Below are 12,674 nucleotides of genomic sequence, written 5' to 3'. Positions count from 1 at the left end.
GCAGCACCTGGGCAAGAATTCAGGTCTCTGGACTCCCAAGCCTGGGTTATTAGACTTCCCTTTCCTACCCCTGAGCACACGGGGGTGGAATTCCTCAGCAAGGACCATCTGGAGAACTTCTTAGCCCTGTGAGCTCTTGTTTTATTGAACCCAAGCACTCAGTAATTCACAATGCCGAGAGCTCAGGCTAGTAAGTTCAAGTACTGAGAATAACATGCAAGAACATATAACTTTTCCTGATATAATATTAAAGCCATTAGATATTTTTAAGGCTTTGTGGAATGCCTATTCAAACACTGATGCTTGCTGCCATCGTGGGAGGTAAACGCCCCGCATATGACGCAGGATGAAGCGGAGAGCCATATTGCCAACGTGCCTAGAACCACACTAGATGCTCCCTTCGTCTTTACTTTGTGAGCTATTTTGAGTGGATACTTTGGTAAGAAGCTGAGCTCTGGGGGCGCCTGGGTGGCACAGCGGTTAAGCGTCTGCCTTCGGCTCAGGGCGTGATCCCGGCGTTCTGGGATCGAGCCCCACGTCAGGCTCCTCCACTATGAGCCTGCTTCTTCCTCTCCCACTCCCCCTGCTTGTGTTCCCTCTGTCGCTGGCTGTCTCTATCTCTGTCGAATAAATAAATAAAATCTTTAAAAAAAAAAAAAAAAAAAGAAGCTGAGCTCTGGGGTACAGTTTAAAGGACTTCTTTACATGCGAGAATTATTCTTTGTGCTTCACTGTGGTGTGCCGATTTTCCAAATGACATATTCCTTTAGCTGCCTGCTAATTTGGGGGGAGAGAGTTCCGAGATATAGGAGTTGAGCAAACCTCAGCTTGGTTACAAACCTAGACACTTTTCACCCTCCTTTTCAGTGTCTTTTTATTTTTTTTTTAAAGATTTTATTTATTTATTTGACAGAGAGAGAGACAGCCAGCGAGAGAGGGAACACAAGCAGGGGGAGTGGGAGAGGAAGAAGCAGGCTCATAGCGGAGGAGCCTGATGTGGGGCTCGATCCCATAACGCCGGGATCACGCCCTGAGCCGAAGGCAGCCGCTCAACCGCTGTGCCACCCAGGCGCCCCTTCAGTGTCTTTTTAAAGCTTTCTTTACATTCAGGAGAAATCCTCAACTAGTTCCTTAATATGCCTTGAATGCCCCTTCTTATGACACAGTAAAGATGACTCTTGGGTACTGATAATACACCCAGTTATAGGCTAGAAACAGGTGAGACCAAACCTTTATCATTGTGCAAATTTAAATTCCAATTCCTAAATGCTGGAATCCTGTAGTCTGCTTTACAACCAGGGGATCAGCTTTTTCCTTAGAATGGATCTCTAAACAAGAAAGCCAATGAGAAAAATAGTATTCATCTCAAAGACACTAAATTCCAACAAACGTTGCTTGAAGCCTGTGTGTCCTCACATCAGAGGAATACGTCTCACGAGCTTGGGGACAGAGGCCACGGAGAGCTGGGGCTTTCGCCAAGGAGTCTGTCCATGGAGGCAGAAAGAAGACACACCACCCTCTTTTCATTTTCCCCGGGAGAGTTCTGGCTTTTGTTGCCCGGGTAATGGCTGCTGCTCACTGCTTCACTTGGCGGGAGCACAGGGCTCCCTGCGTGTGGGCCGCTGGAGACGGGTCATTGGGCTGCTCTCCCCGCAGGTGCCGGCTACTTCATGCACTTCAGCACCAGCTCGGGGGTGGCAGAGGAGGCAGCCCTGCTGGAGTCTCGGATTCTCTACCCAAAGAGGAAGCAGCAGTGCCTGCAGTTTTTCTATAAAATGACAGGAAGTCCTTCAGATCGACTCGTCATCTGGGTCAAGAGAGATGACAGCACGGGCAACGTTCGCAAGCTGGTCAAGCTGCAGACCTTCCAAGGTACCTGGAGACACTCGTGCAGGAGCTGATTTGGCTTAAATCTGGGATCCCGCTCCTTCTTCTCCTCCCCCCCCTTTTTTTTGTTCCCTTCCTCTCCTCTCTTTGTTCCTTTTTCTCTTCTTCCTCCTCTTTTTCCTCTTCTTCCTCCCTTCTCCTCCACCCCACTCCTCCTCCTGTAAGAGCCCAGCATAACATCTGGTACATTTTAAGCCCTCCATGAATATTTGAAGCCCTCAGAAGTCAGAAACCACATCGAGAATTTAGGTGAGGCTGAAATATACTTTCGTAAGAGGCCAATCAGAGCATAGAAATCCGAATTTCACTACAGCTCTGGAGACAGCCAGGGCAGAGAAAATGAGTGATCTGGGGTAGAGCTGGAAATAAAGGGAAGCGGGAGCTGACGCTGCTAGGGAGAATAGTTCAGTAGTTGACAAGTGCTTCTGCACCTGTTTCAAAAAACTGAATGAATACCGTGTTTAATACACTGAACTAACGTGAAGCCCGCTTGTGAAGTTGGAGGGAAATAGGACGTGTGCATGTATTAACTTCATTATCAGCATTTCCATATTCCTAAAGATAATTTTATGTGTTTCTATAAAGGGTCAGCACGAAAACCTTAAAATACGAAGGGAGGTAGCGGGATTTGAGGGTAATCTGGGTGTAAATGGAGATCCAGGTTTATAAAGCTAAGTTTTTACCATCTTTTGTGGTGGTGGTGGTTCATTCACAACCAAAAAAGGAAAGACAACATTCCTTTTTCTATTCAACAAAGAATTTCCCAATTAAAATGAGTCTCGATAGAGGAAGAATCATAAGAGTACTTCTAGAAGAAGCTGCTGTTCTGGAAGTGTGGAAACTTCCTTAGAGCTCGCCCCTTAGAACAGGGGCCTGAATCACCTCTACCCACGCCCTCTGCGGGCGACCTGGGAATGCTACAGATAATGGTTTCGGGGGGTTCACTTTTCTGGCTGAAATATACAGAGCATCTTTATCAAATGGAGGGATGACAGCTAGGTGCCCTCAAAGAGTTGGGAATTCGCTATGTTACCACGGATCGTACACATTTAATGAGAAAACGAATTAGAGTCTCAGTAATATTGATGGGCTCTATTACGGCTCACTTCTATATAAAGCTGAAAATGTCATCCTCGTAAGCATAGAATCAACCAAACCACCTGCTCAAACTTAACTTACTTCCTTACGCTGCTGTGCTTTGAGCTCCATGGAATTCAAAGTGTGTCTCTGTTCACAATTTCCTGGAAGTGCCAAAAGAATGGATTTTTAAAGTAGCTCATTCTGATACTGACTTGTCATTGAAACTTTTCTAAAATATTAGTTGAATATCATTTAATGGTTGCGTGGTATTCAACTTAAGAGAGTTAGAACTTTTTTTTAATTTTAAATACATGAAATTTTACTTATTTATTTATATTTTTCCAGGTTTTTATTTTATTTATTTATTTTTTAATTTCAATTTCGTAGTTACCATGCAGTGCAAAATTGGTTTCTGGAGTAGAATTCAGTGATTCTTCACTGATACACAACACCCAGTGCTCATCACAACAAGGGTCCTCCTTAGTGCCCATCACCCATCTGGCCCATCCCCCGCCCACCTCCCTCTGTCAACCGTCAGTTTGTTCTCTATTATTAAGAGTTGTTTATGGCTCGTTTTGCATACCTCTTCACTTTGGCAAGATGTCTCTTTTAACCAAAATACTTACCTACCAAATATGTCTTCCTCTCTCCGTATATATACATATGGATATGTAAATATAGATAGATAAACAAAATCTATGCAATCTTAACTGCAAAATACTCGCACACAGATCTGTGTATGTCCACGCACGTTTCTGCTTCTACTGAAGCTAGGATCCCCTTGGAGATGACAAATCAGAACAAACAAGGATGAGATTGGTGTCTCCAACAATCTTAGGACTATTTATTGTCTGCCTGGTTCAGCAGCTCTGTGGAAGCAAGGAAAGGAGACATTCTTAAAGACTTCGCAGAGGAGTCTCTGCCTACGTGGTAATGGACCCTCGGGTCTTCCTTCCAGCACCACGTTCCCACGTTGCAATCTCAAGGTGACAATCCGTATGAAGACGGTTTCACCCTGTTAAGTAAATAGCAAAAATCGTGTACGTCTGTCCCTGTTCCAGACATCCTGACACCCATGACATCTCAGATCCTTGTGTCCCCCACACGACTACTTTCCCGTCCCCAGGAGATGGCACTTACATCAGTTCATAGGTTACAGACGTGGTCGGTGGACCTTCCCCGCCCCTCTCCTCTGAGTGCAGGTAATCTAACAACACAGGCCATAACCGACTCCGCTCCAGAAAACAGAACATTGTTAGACCTGTCCCTCGAAGTCGTCCTTAGAGAGAATGACTGAGAACAAAGGGAGATAAAGGTACTCTTCAGTCTTGGGAGAGCAGAGCTCTGTATATAGATTTCTGATTATAACATACAGAAAGAGGAAAAATACTTCCAGAGTCCTCTGGCCAATTGCATTTCAGACTAAACTTCCATGACACTCATCTGTTTGAATTCATTTTAGCCAACATGATCCCCACTTGGGAGGTAGCATTTTTCTTTTCCTTTCTGAGCTCAGTGCTAAGGCACGCCCTGTCAGAATATCAAAGTAGGGGCACATCTTTAGCGAATTATGCATTGCTCTGGCCTGGAGGTTTCCTCTCCTTAGACCCTCAAGCTCGTTTCTGGTTTCTTATGCTGTGCAGCACAGGACCCCATGTTCGAGGACAGCCTTCTCGACTTCTTACTTCAGCTCTTTATTCAAAATTCTCATTTCCAGCTCAGTCTCAGGAAAAAAGCAAGGAGACCTAATTTTCACTAGAATGTGAATATCTGTCTGGATAGTGGTAACTCTTTGTGTATTATTTGTTTTTTAAAAAAAGGATGGATCCCCTACTTGGTGGGATTTCAAATAATATGAAGAGAAAAAATTGAGTGTTGGTAGGTGAGTCAGTCTCGTGTAGGGGAAGATCCAGCGTAGCCTCTATGAGAACATTTACTGTGGAACAGACCATATCTCTCTCCGGCACCGAGTCATAGGTTAGACCATATAAAATTGCCATGATTTGACTCTGAGCTTACAAAATGACTATTTTTATGGTTCAGCCTATGACTTGGGTATTCGGCACAAACATTAGGGGATGGGGTGCATTTATACCATGAAACCCAGGGGGAAACACGGGACCTACAGAATTGAATAATAATGGAAAACAAATTCTGATTAAGATTTGAATATGAATAGAAATAAACCATAAGGTACCGTTTTATAGCTATTTTCCCTCAGAAGGTATGTGACTTTGGAAAAGTTCCTTGCCAGTTTATAACAGTACCTATCTCAGAGGGATATTGTGAGGATTAAATTAAATTAAATTAAATTAAATTAAATTAAATTAGATAATTCATGTAAAGCACTCGGCATGTGGGGCACCTGGGTGGCTCAGTCAGTTAAGCGTCTGACTCTTTTTTTTTTTTTTTTAAAGATTTTATTTATTTGACAGAGATAGAGACAGCCAGCGAGAGAGGGAACACAAGCAGGGGGAGTGGGAGAGGAAGAAGCAGGCTCATAGCAGAGGAGCCTGATGTGGGGCTCGATCCCAGAACCCCGAGATCACGCCCTGAGCCGAAGGCAGACGCTTAACGACTGAGCCACCCAGGCGCCCCAAGCGTCTGACTCTTGATTTCAGCTCAGGGCATGATCTCAGGGTCTTACTCAGCACAAAGCGTGCTTGTCTCCCTCCCTCTGCTCCTCCCCCTGCTCTCTATCTCTCTCTGTCTCTTTCTCTCAAATAAATACATAAATAAATAAATAAATAAATAAATAAATAAATAAATACAATCTTTAAAGCCCTTGGCATGCTACTAGGTTCATAGGACTTGCCTAATAAACGTTGGCCACAGTTGTCACCAACATTCTTCTCTGTGTTCAGGAGATTCGGACCAAAATTGGAAAATTGCCCATGTGACGCTCAGAGAAGAAAAGAAGTTTCGCTACCTATTCCAGGGCACAAAAGGTGACCCCCAGAACTCGAATGGGGGAATTTACCTGGATGATATCACTCTGACGGAAACCCCATGCCCCACAGGCGTTTGGACCATACGGAATTTCTCTCAGGTCCTTCAGAACACGGTTCCAGGGGAGAAGCTCCAGAGCCCTAGATTCTACAATTCAGAGGGATACGGTTTTGGGTTGTCCTTATACCCTAACGGCAGATTCAGCTACAGTAACTCTGGCTACCTAGGACTTACTTTTCACCTGTGCAGTGGGGAGAATGATGCTATCCTGGAGTGGCCAGTGGAAAACAGACAGGCGATCATGACCATCCTCGACCAGGAACCTGACGCCAGGAATAGAATGTCCTCGAGCATGGTGTTCACTACCTCGAAGTCCCACACCTCTTTGGGTAGGTGCCCTATACTCTGCCCCTCAACTCGAAAGGGCCAGGGGATGTGATTCCCATCTGTATACAAGAGATTAACGTTCCTCTCACATTTCCTCCTTGGGCATATCAGCAACAGAGTCATGTTGGAATATTAAGTCACATTTTTCAGTGTCCTCGTATCTCCCTTCTCTTTTCCGAATTCACTGATCCAGCATTTTTTTAAGGGCTTGCACTGTGCCAAACTCAGTGCCAGGTACCTAGACTGTAAGCCAAGCAGTTCCTACTTCATTGAATGCAGTCTAAATGAGAAGACAGATATCGCTTGTCATTTATCAAATACTCAGGATTTGCGAGCCTCTGTGCAGAATTAATGTACTGACTCCTAAGATATCAGTGACCATCGGTATGTTAATGAAATAAACTCGCATCAAAAAGCAATGGGCACACTTTTTTATTTTTCACGTGAAAAGCCTTAAGTCTTAAAAGGAAGAGGCTCTCCCTGTCCCTCCGTCTTCACTGAGGAAGTGACTCAATAATGGACAATTTGACTGTTCAGCGCTCTGGTTCCTGCCCCTCCCCCTTCCCAATTCCGAGTTTTAGTTCTCCTGGAAAGTGTAAATAATCTGATTTTTTTCCCACATATTTTTTTTCTTACAAAGTTCTATCTGCTCATTAAAAATCTTTTGGAGAGTGAAGTATAAAGAGGTAATGTGATGTTCTGTTACCTATAACTTTGCAGCCATAAATGACTCCGTCATCTGGGACAGGCCATCCGTTGTGGGAACCTACGATAAGGACTGTGATTGTTTCAGAAGCATCGACTGGGGCTGGAGTAGTGTCGTCTCCCACCAAATGCTAAAAAGGAGGAGCTTCCTTAAAAATGACGACCTTATACTTTTCGTGGACTTTGAAGGTACTTTCGCGGATCTTGCTGAATAACTCATCCTCTGCTCTGGGGTTTCTACTGATTTCGCACTAAGTTTTGAGTAGCTCATGGAGGATGGGGATTTTTTTTTTTCTTTCTTTTTGAGGACCAGTTTCAAAAAAAAAAAAAGGTGTGCTCTAGGAGAGCCGTTGTTCAAGGACTCACATCTTTAGTTTAACTGTCCTTGGGAGCAACTAAAACTCTGGTGTGATCTTTTTTGATTACTTATCAAATAGGACAGTTTGCCGACTTCAGTTTAGTTTTGATCAGTCTATCCATGCCAGCTTCGTGCTTCTTTTTTTCAAGTTAAATAAATAAAAATGTGATTGGATCACTTTGAAAATAAAACAGCTAGCATGAGAATCAGCTGGATTCAAACCACCTTTCCATGTCGCTAGAGGTGGCGTCGGGGAGGGAAGGAGGTGGCCCAGGGAACTTTCTCCAGAAGGGGAGGTTAATTGTAGCCAGAAAGTTAACTTCTTCACCGCCCTTTGTCTATTTCCTCAAGATATCACCTACCTTAACCAGACTGAAATTCCAACTCGAGACACAAGGCTGATCCCCCAAGGCCTCATTCTCCAGGACCAGGAGCAGCAGGCCTCAGAAGAAGGTTCGGGAAAGGTCTTGTTAGAGAAGGCGCTCCCCAGCAGCCTGGACCAGGGGCAGCCCGGCCGACAGAAGCGGTCAGTGGAGAACACAGGCCCTCTGGAAGACCACAACTGGCCACAGTACTTCCGAGATCCGTGTGACCCGAACCCTTGCCAAAACGAAGGCATCTGTGTGAACGTGAAGGGGATGGCGAGCTGCAGGTAGGCTCTGTGGCCCGGGGGAGGCGGGTGGTGGGTCAGCAGAGGAGAGCCAAACATTTGCTTAACCTGGTAAAAGACACTGCCCTCAGGTAAGGGCGATGACGGCATCAGAGGGTCACCTGGATGTGGCTGTCCTTGACTCCACAAAGCTGTGCTCTGATTCAAGGCTTATGCTATCAGGGCAAAGGCGGGGTCCTGCCAGGGCAGAGGGGTCCCAAATCTCCCAGCTCTTGGCTTTCATCCCTCACCCACCTCTGGGATGTGGTCAACAATATCTTGAATGTTGTTGGGATTTTGAACTCCACTGCAGTGCTCAGAAATAATCCAGACGTTTTCAATAACAGTAATATCTGATTTTTGTGACTATTAGCATTGTGTCAAGTGCTCTCCTGAGCAGTACACATGCATGATCTAAATGATTCCTCATGGCCGTCCTGTGACATAAGGACCCTCTTCCTCCCCATTTGGTGCATAAGGAAGTTGAAGCTTAGAGAGGCTAAATAATTTGTCTAACATTTCCCAGATGGCAAATACCAGAGCTGAGACTTGCATCAGGTCTGTCTGTCTGCACAGTTTGCTAGATTTAATATTTCTTTTTAGAATGTTTGTTGTTTGCATAAAATATTTCATGAAAGCATATACGTGATGACGGAAGCATCAGTTTCAATTGGCAGAATAATGGCAGAGGGAGCAACTAGCCTGCTTGGCTCAAAAGAGCTACGTTTCTTCTGAGTCCTTTTCAATCTCCACTTTGTTTCTTGATTTTTAAGCTTTTATGTTGAAATGATTTTAGATTTACAGGTGCACTTGCAAAAACACTGCAGAGCTTCTCGTTCCCGAATGTGAACATCTTAACACAACCGTAGCACAATTAGCAAAGCCAAGAAATGAACATTAATGCAACTAAATGCAATTCACAGTAGCATTTGCCAAACTACAGACCGCATTCAGATCTCTGCAGTCTTTTCACCAATGTCCTTTTTTTGTTCCGGGATCCACTTCAGGGCCCCTCGTTATATTCAGTTTCACGTCTCCTTGGCCTCCTTCACCCTGGACAACCTCTCAGTCTTTCCCCTCCTCTTTCACTACCTTGACACTTTCAAAGAGTCCTGGTCAGCTATTTTGTAAATTGTTCCTCCATTTGGGTGTGTCTAATGTTTTCTCATGGTTCTATTGAGATCATACATTTTTGGCAAGAAGAGCAAAGGTGAGGTACGCCCCTCTTCGTGTGTCATGTGAGGGGCATGTGATGCCCGAGGAGTTATGACTGGTGATTGTAACCTTGATCACCAGGCCACGGGGTATCCATTCCTCACTCTGCGATTGAGACATGTCTTGGGAGAAACCATGCAGGCATCCTGTTATTTCTCGAATCCTCACCCACTAATGTCATCGTCCATTGGTGGACCTGTTGCCACAATTGTCCTGAAATATTCTGGGGGTGATTTTCCATCTCCCCTACTCCCTCCATGTTCAGTAAGTGAAATTCTTCTGTAAAGAATAATGGTCCACTCCTCCCCATTCACTGATTCATGCAATTCTTTATTTATATGACGAAGGGCACACAACCGTTTACTTTCTTCTCTGGGCCGTAGTTCCGTAATGCTAGTCTTGCCTTTGTTGCTCATGGCGTCTCGGTGTTGGCCTTTGGGAGCTCTTCCAGATTGGCTCCTGTGCCCTTTCAGCACCCATTCACTGTTTCGTGAACACAGTCTTCCTTTCTGGCATCACAGGATACTCCAGGCTTATCTTTTACTTTCCCCATCCCAGCCCAGGAATAAACCACTTTTCCAAAGAGCGCTGGTTCTTTTTATCAGAGAACGCCCTCTTTGTTTCTTGAGGGCTCCACAGCCATGGGTCTTCACCTCTCAGCCGATGGGGCCTTGGATGCCAGATTTCCATATGTGCCCCAACTGGCCTCACCCTTAGAGTAAGGAAGGCCAGCGATTCCCATGTGTGTATCACCCCCTACTCAACCAAATCATTCCTCTTACACGAACCTGCAGCTTGCGGGATAAGCTCCTCTAAGGGCATGTTTGAGAATATCATTAAACTGTGTTTGGAGGGGACTAGGCCAGAGAAAAATGGAACGCACTTTTTATTATGCACTGATTTTTTCTAAAGATTTTATTTATTTATTTGACAGAAAAAGAGAGAGAGAACACATGCACAGCAGGGGGAGGGGCAGAGGGAGAGGGAGAAGCAGACTCCCCCACTGAGCAGGGAGCCTGATGCGGGGCTGGATCCCAGGACCCTGGGATCATGACCTGACCTGAAGGCAGTCGCTTAACTGACTGAGCCACCCAGGCACCCCTACTACACACTGATTTTTAAGAAGCCGATGTCTAGGCTAGAGATGAGGAAGGTAAAATAATTCTAGAATGAGTAAAAGGAGTCAGTGACATCTGATTGTCATATTCAGCTCTGTGGTTAGACCTTGCGATGAGAATGTTGTTTGAAACAAAGACTGGAATTGCTACCCTAGAAGCGAAGAAACATCACCCTCCATGCCTTGGGTCTGAGATTAGTTGATCTCTCCACCAGATGACATTAAAACACAAACCAGCAAGCCCAAGGTGTGGCCTCTGTGCATCTGTGCACCAAACGCGGCTCATGATCTTGCAAATTTCAGGGCGGCCTGGGAGCCAGGTGGCACGATCCTCACGCTACAACAACATTTTAATTGATACCGTCTGGAAGTTCCCGAGCTCCAGCTAATGCTCGTGGTCAGACTCCATCTGGAGAATTTCCCTTGTAACTTACAGTCTGAAGCGGTGTGGGCCACACATTCTTTAAATACCCCACACCTTCTTCCTGAGCCTCACATGTGATGGCCAAGGGCACCCGGTCTGGAGACAGGCTTCCGGGGATTAGACTTCAAGTGTGAAACACTAACTGGGTAACCATGAACAGGTGATTTAACCTCTCTGCAAAATGAGGGTATGAGAATGGCCTGGTAATAACCACCCCCTCCTCGGGCTGTTCCAAGATTGAACTGACTCCTATAAAGCCCTTGGCACCAGGCCAGGCACGCGGGGCCACTGAGTCCGTGTCCCCGCCGCTGTGGCTGTCGGCGCTTGTCGCTGCAAAGCACTCGAGGCTTGGGTGCCTCCCGCACTCCCCCTGTGTCCTGTCCCCCCAGGTGTGTCTCCAGTCATGCCTTCTTCTACACCGGGGAGCGCTGCCAGGCCATGCAGGTGCACGGCGGCATCCTGGGCCTGCTGATCGGAGGCACGGCCGGCGCGATCTTCTTGACCTTCACCGTCATCTCCATCCTTTCTCAGAAGCCAAGGCCGTGACCTGCCTGCTGACATCAGCCAGATCACAGAAGCACCTTCTCTACTCAGACCTCCCTTTCTGGCCTCAGCCGGTTTGGGGCAGTTTTTATCAGCCTTGCTTTGAACAGGCCTCCAAAGACCACAGCCTCCAGCCTCCTGTGTGACCATTCTGGTTTTTCTGCATTCCTCCCGGCCCCAACCCATCCCCACATGGTTCTGTTACCCTGCTCTGTGCTCCGAATGTAGCTCGTGTGTCCTGTGACAGCACTCACCGCGCTTCATTGTCAGTCCCTTGTTTAATTGACTGTCTTTGCCATCGACCGTAAGCTCCACGTGGGCAGGCCCGCATTCACCATGTTCACACTAATGCCTGGAAGCGTGCCTGGCCGGCCCATCGTGGGAGCTCGACAAACATGAACGAATGAGCCGATAATGAATGCAGAACTAAGTTATAGAAACTCTCGTTTCTACTGCAAATAAAATATATGTGATGAAACCTGCATGTCATTTATATTAAAATCAGATTCTTATTTTTCATCAGACAAAATAGTACTCTTTAATGGCGTGCGTGAGAGGACAGATTCCTCCTTGCAGCGGGCTTCACGGCATTTGCTTTCCTTCTCCTCTGATTCTAAAAATAGGTCTTTATAAATTCAATAAATATTTAGTCGGTACCTTCTGTGTGTCCAGCATTGTGAGTAAGTGTGTGTGTGTGTGTGTGTGTGTGTGTGTGTGTGTGTGTGTGTGGAGAGGAAGAGTTCTCCAAAGCTCTTCCTCAGATCTTTTTAAGTCTAAAACATATTTTATATACTACTCATGTATAAAATTATTATATTAACAAACTGACAGGAGCTAGTAGAAGAAAGTTTTAAAGAAGTAGTTTTAGACACACTTTCTTCCCACAGTTCCTAAGGAGATAAAACTATTTGGGGCAAGAAATTTCCAAGAGAGATCAAGTCAAAGGAAACCTGGGATTCCCCTCCCCAGTCGGTACAGTCTCCACAACGTGCTGGCTCTGGATGTTGAATAAAAGAAAATGTTTCAAGCTGCCTGAGTGGCCCCAGCTTTAAGGGGGTCAGCTTCCTGAGTCCACACTTTATGGCCATTCTAGAAACAACCATGATGGGTTAAGAAGAATCCATTGCATATGAAGGTATGAGGAGAGCTTGTAGCAGGTGCAAACAGCACCCCGTGGGGACTGACTTTCCAGCCTGAGGCACATCGGAACCGCCTGGAGGGCTGGTTTGAGGGCACCAGTGCCAACATTTCTGATTCAGTAAATCTGAGGTGGGGTCTAAGGATCTGCACTTCAAGCAAGTTCCCAGGCTGCTGCTGGTCCCTGGACAGTGCTCAGAACTGCTGCTCTGATGGAAAATGG

General features: G+C 45.8%; 1 protein-coding gene across 1 annotated transcript in view; it reads left to right on the top strand.

Moving 5' to 3' along the window:
• MEP1A (meprin A subunit alpha) overlaps positions 1-11,787 on the top strand; it is a 35,985-nt gene extending 24,198 nt beyond the window's left edge. Inside the window, exons 10-14 of the mRNA XM_045805135.2 lie at positions 1,657-1,872; positions 5,832-6,305; positions 7,024-7,197; positions 7,718-8,018; positions 11,161-11,787. Of these exons, the coding sequence (XP_045661091.2) occupies positions 1,657-1,872; positions 5,832-6,305; positions 7,024-7,197; positions 7,718-8,018; positions 11,161-11,317 (1,322 nt within the window). The 3' untranslated portion in view covers positions 11,318-11,787. The remainder of the gene's footprint in view (positions 1-1,656; positions 1,873-5,831; positions 6,306-7,023; positions 7,198-7,717; positions 8,019-11,160) is intronic.
• Positions 11,788-12,674: the final 887 nt, after the last annotated feature.

Source organism: Ursus americanus, chromosome 29 (assembly GCF_024610735.1).
Source record: "Ursus americanus isolate L20-20 chromosome 29, mUrsAme1.1.p, whole genome shotgun sequence".
NCBI lineage: Eukaryota > Metazoa > Chordata > Mammalia > Carnivora > Ursidae > Ursus > Ursus americanus.
Note: the sequence above shows the minus strand (reverse complement) of the source record. Positions and strands in the feature narration are given on the sequence as shown.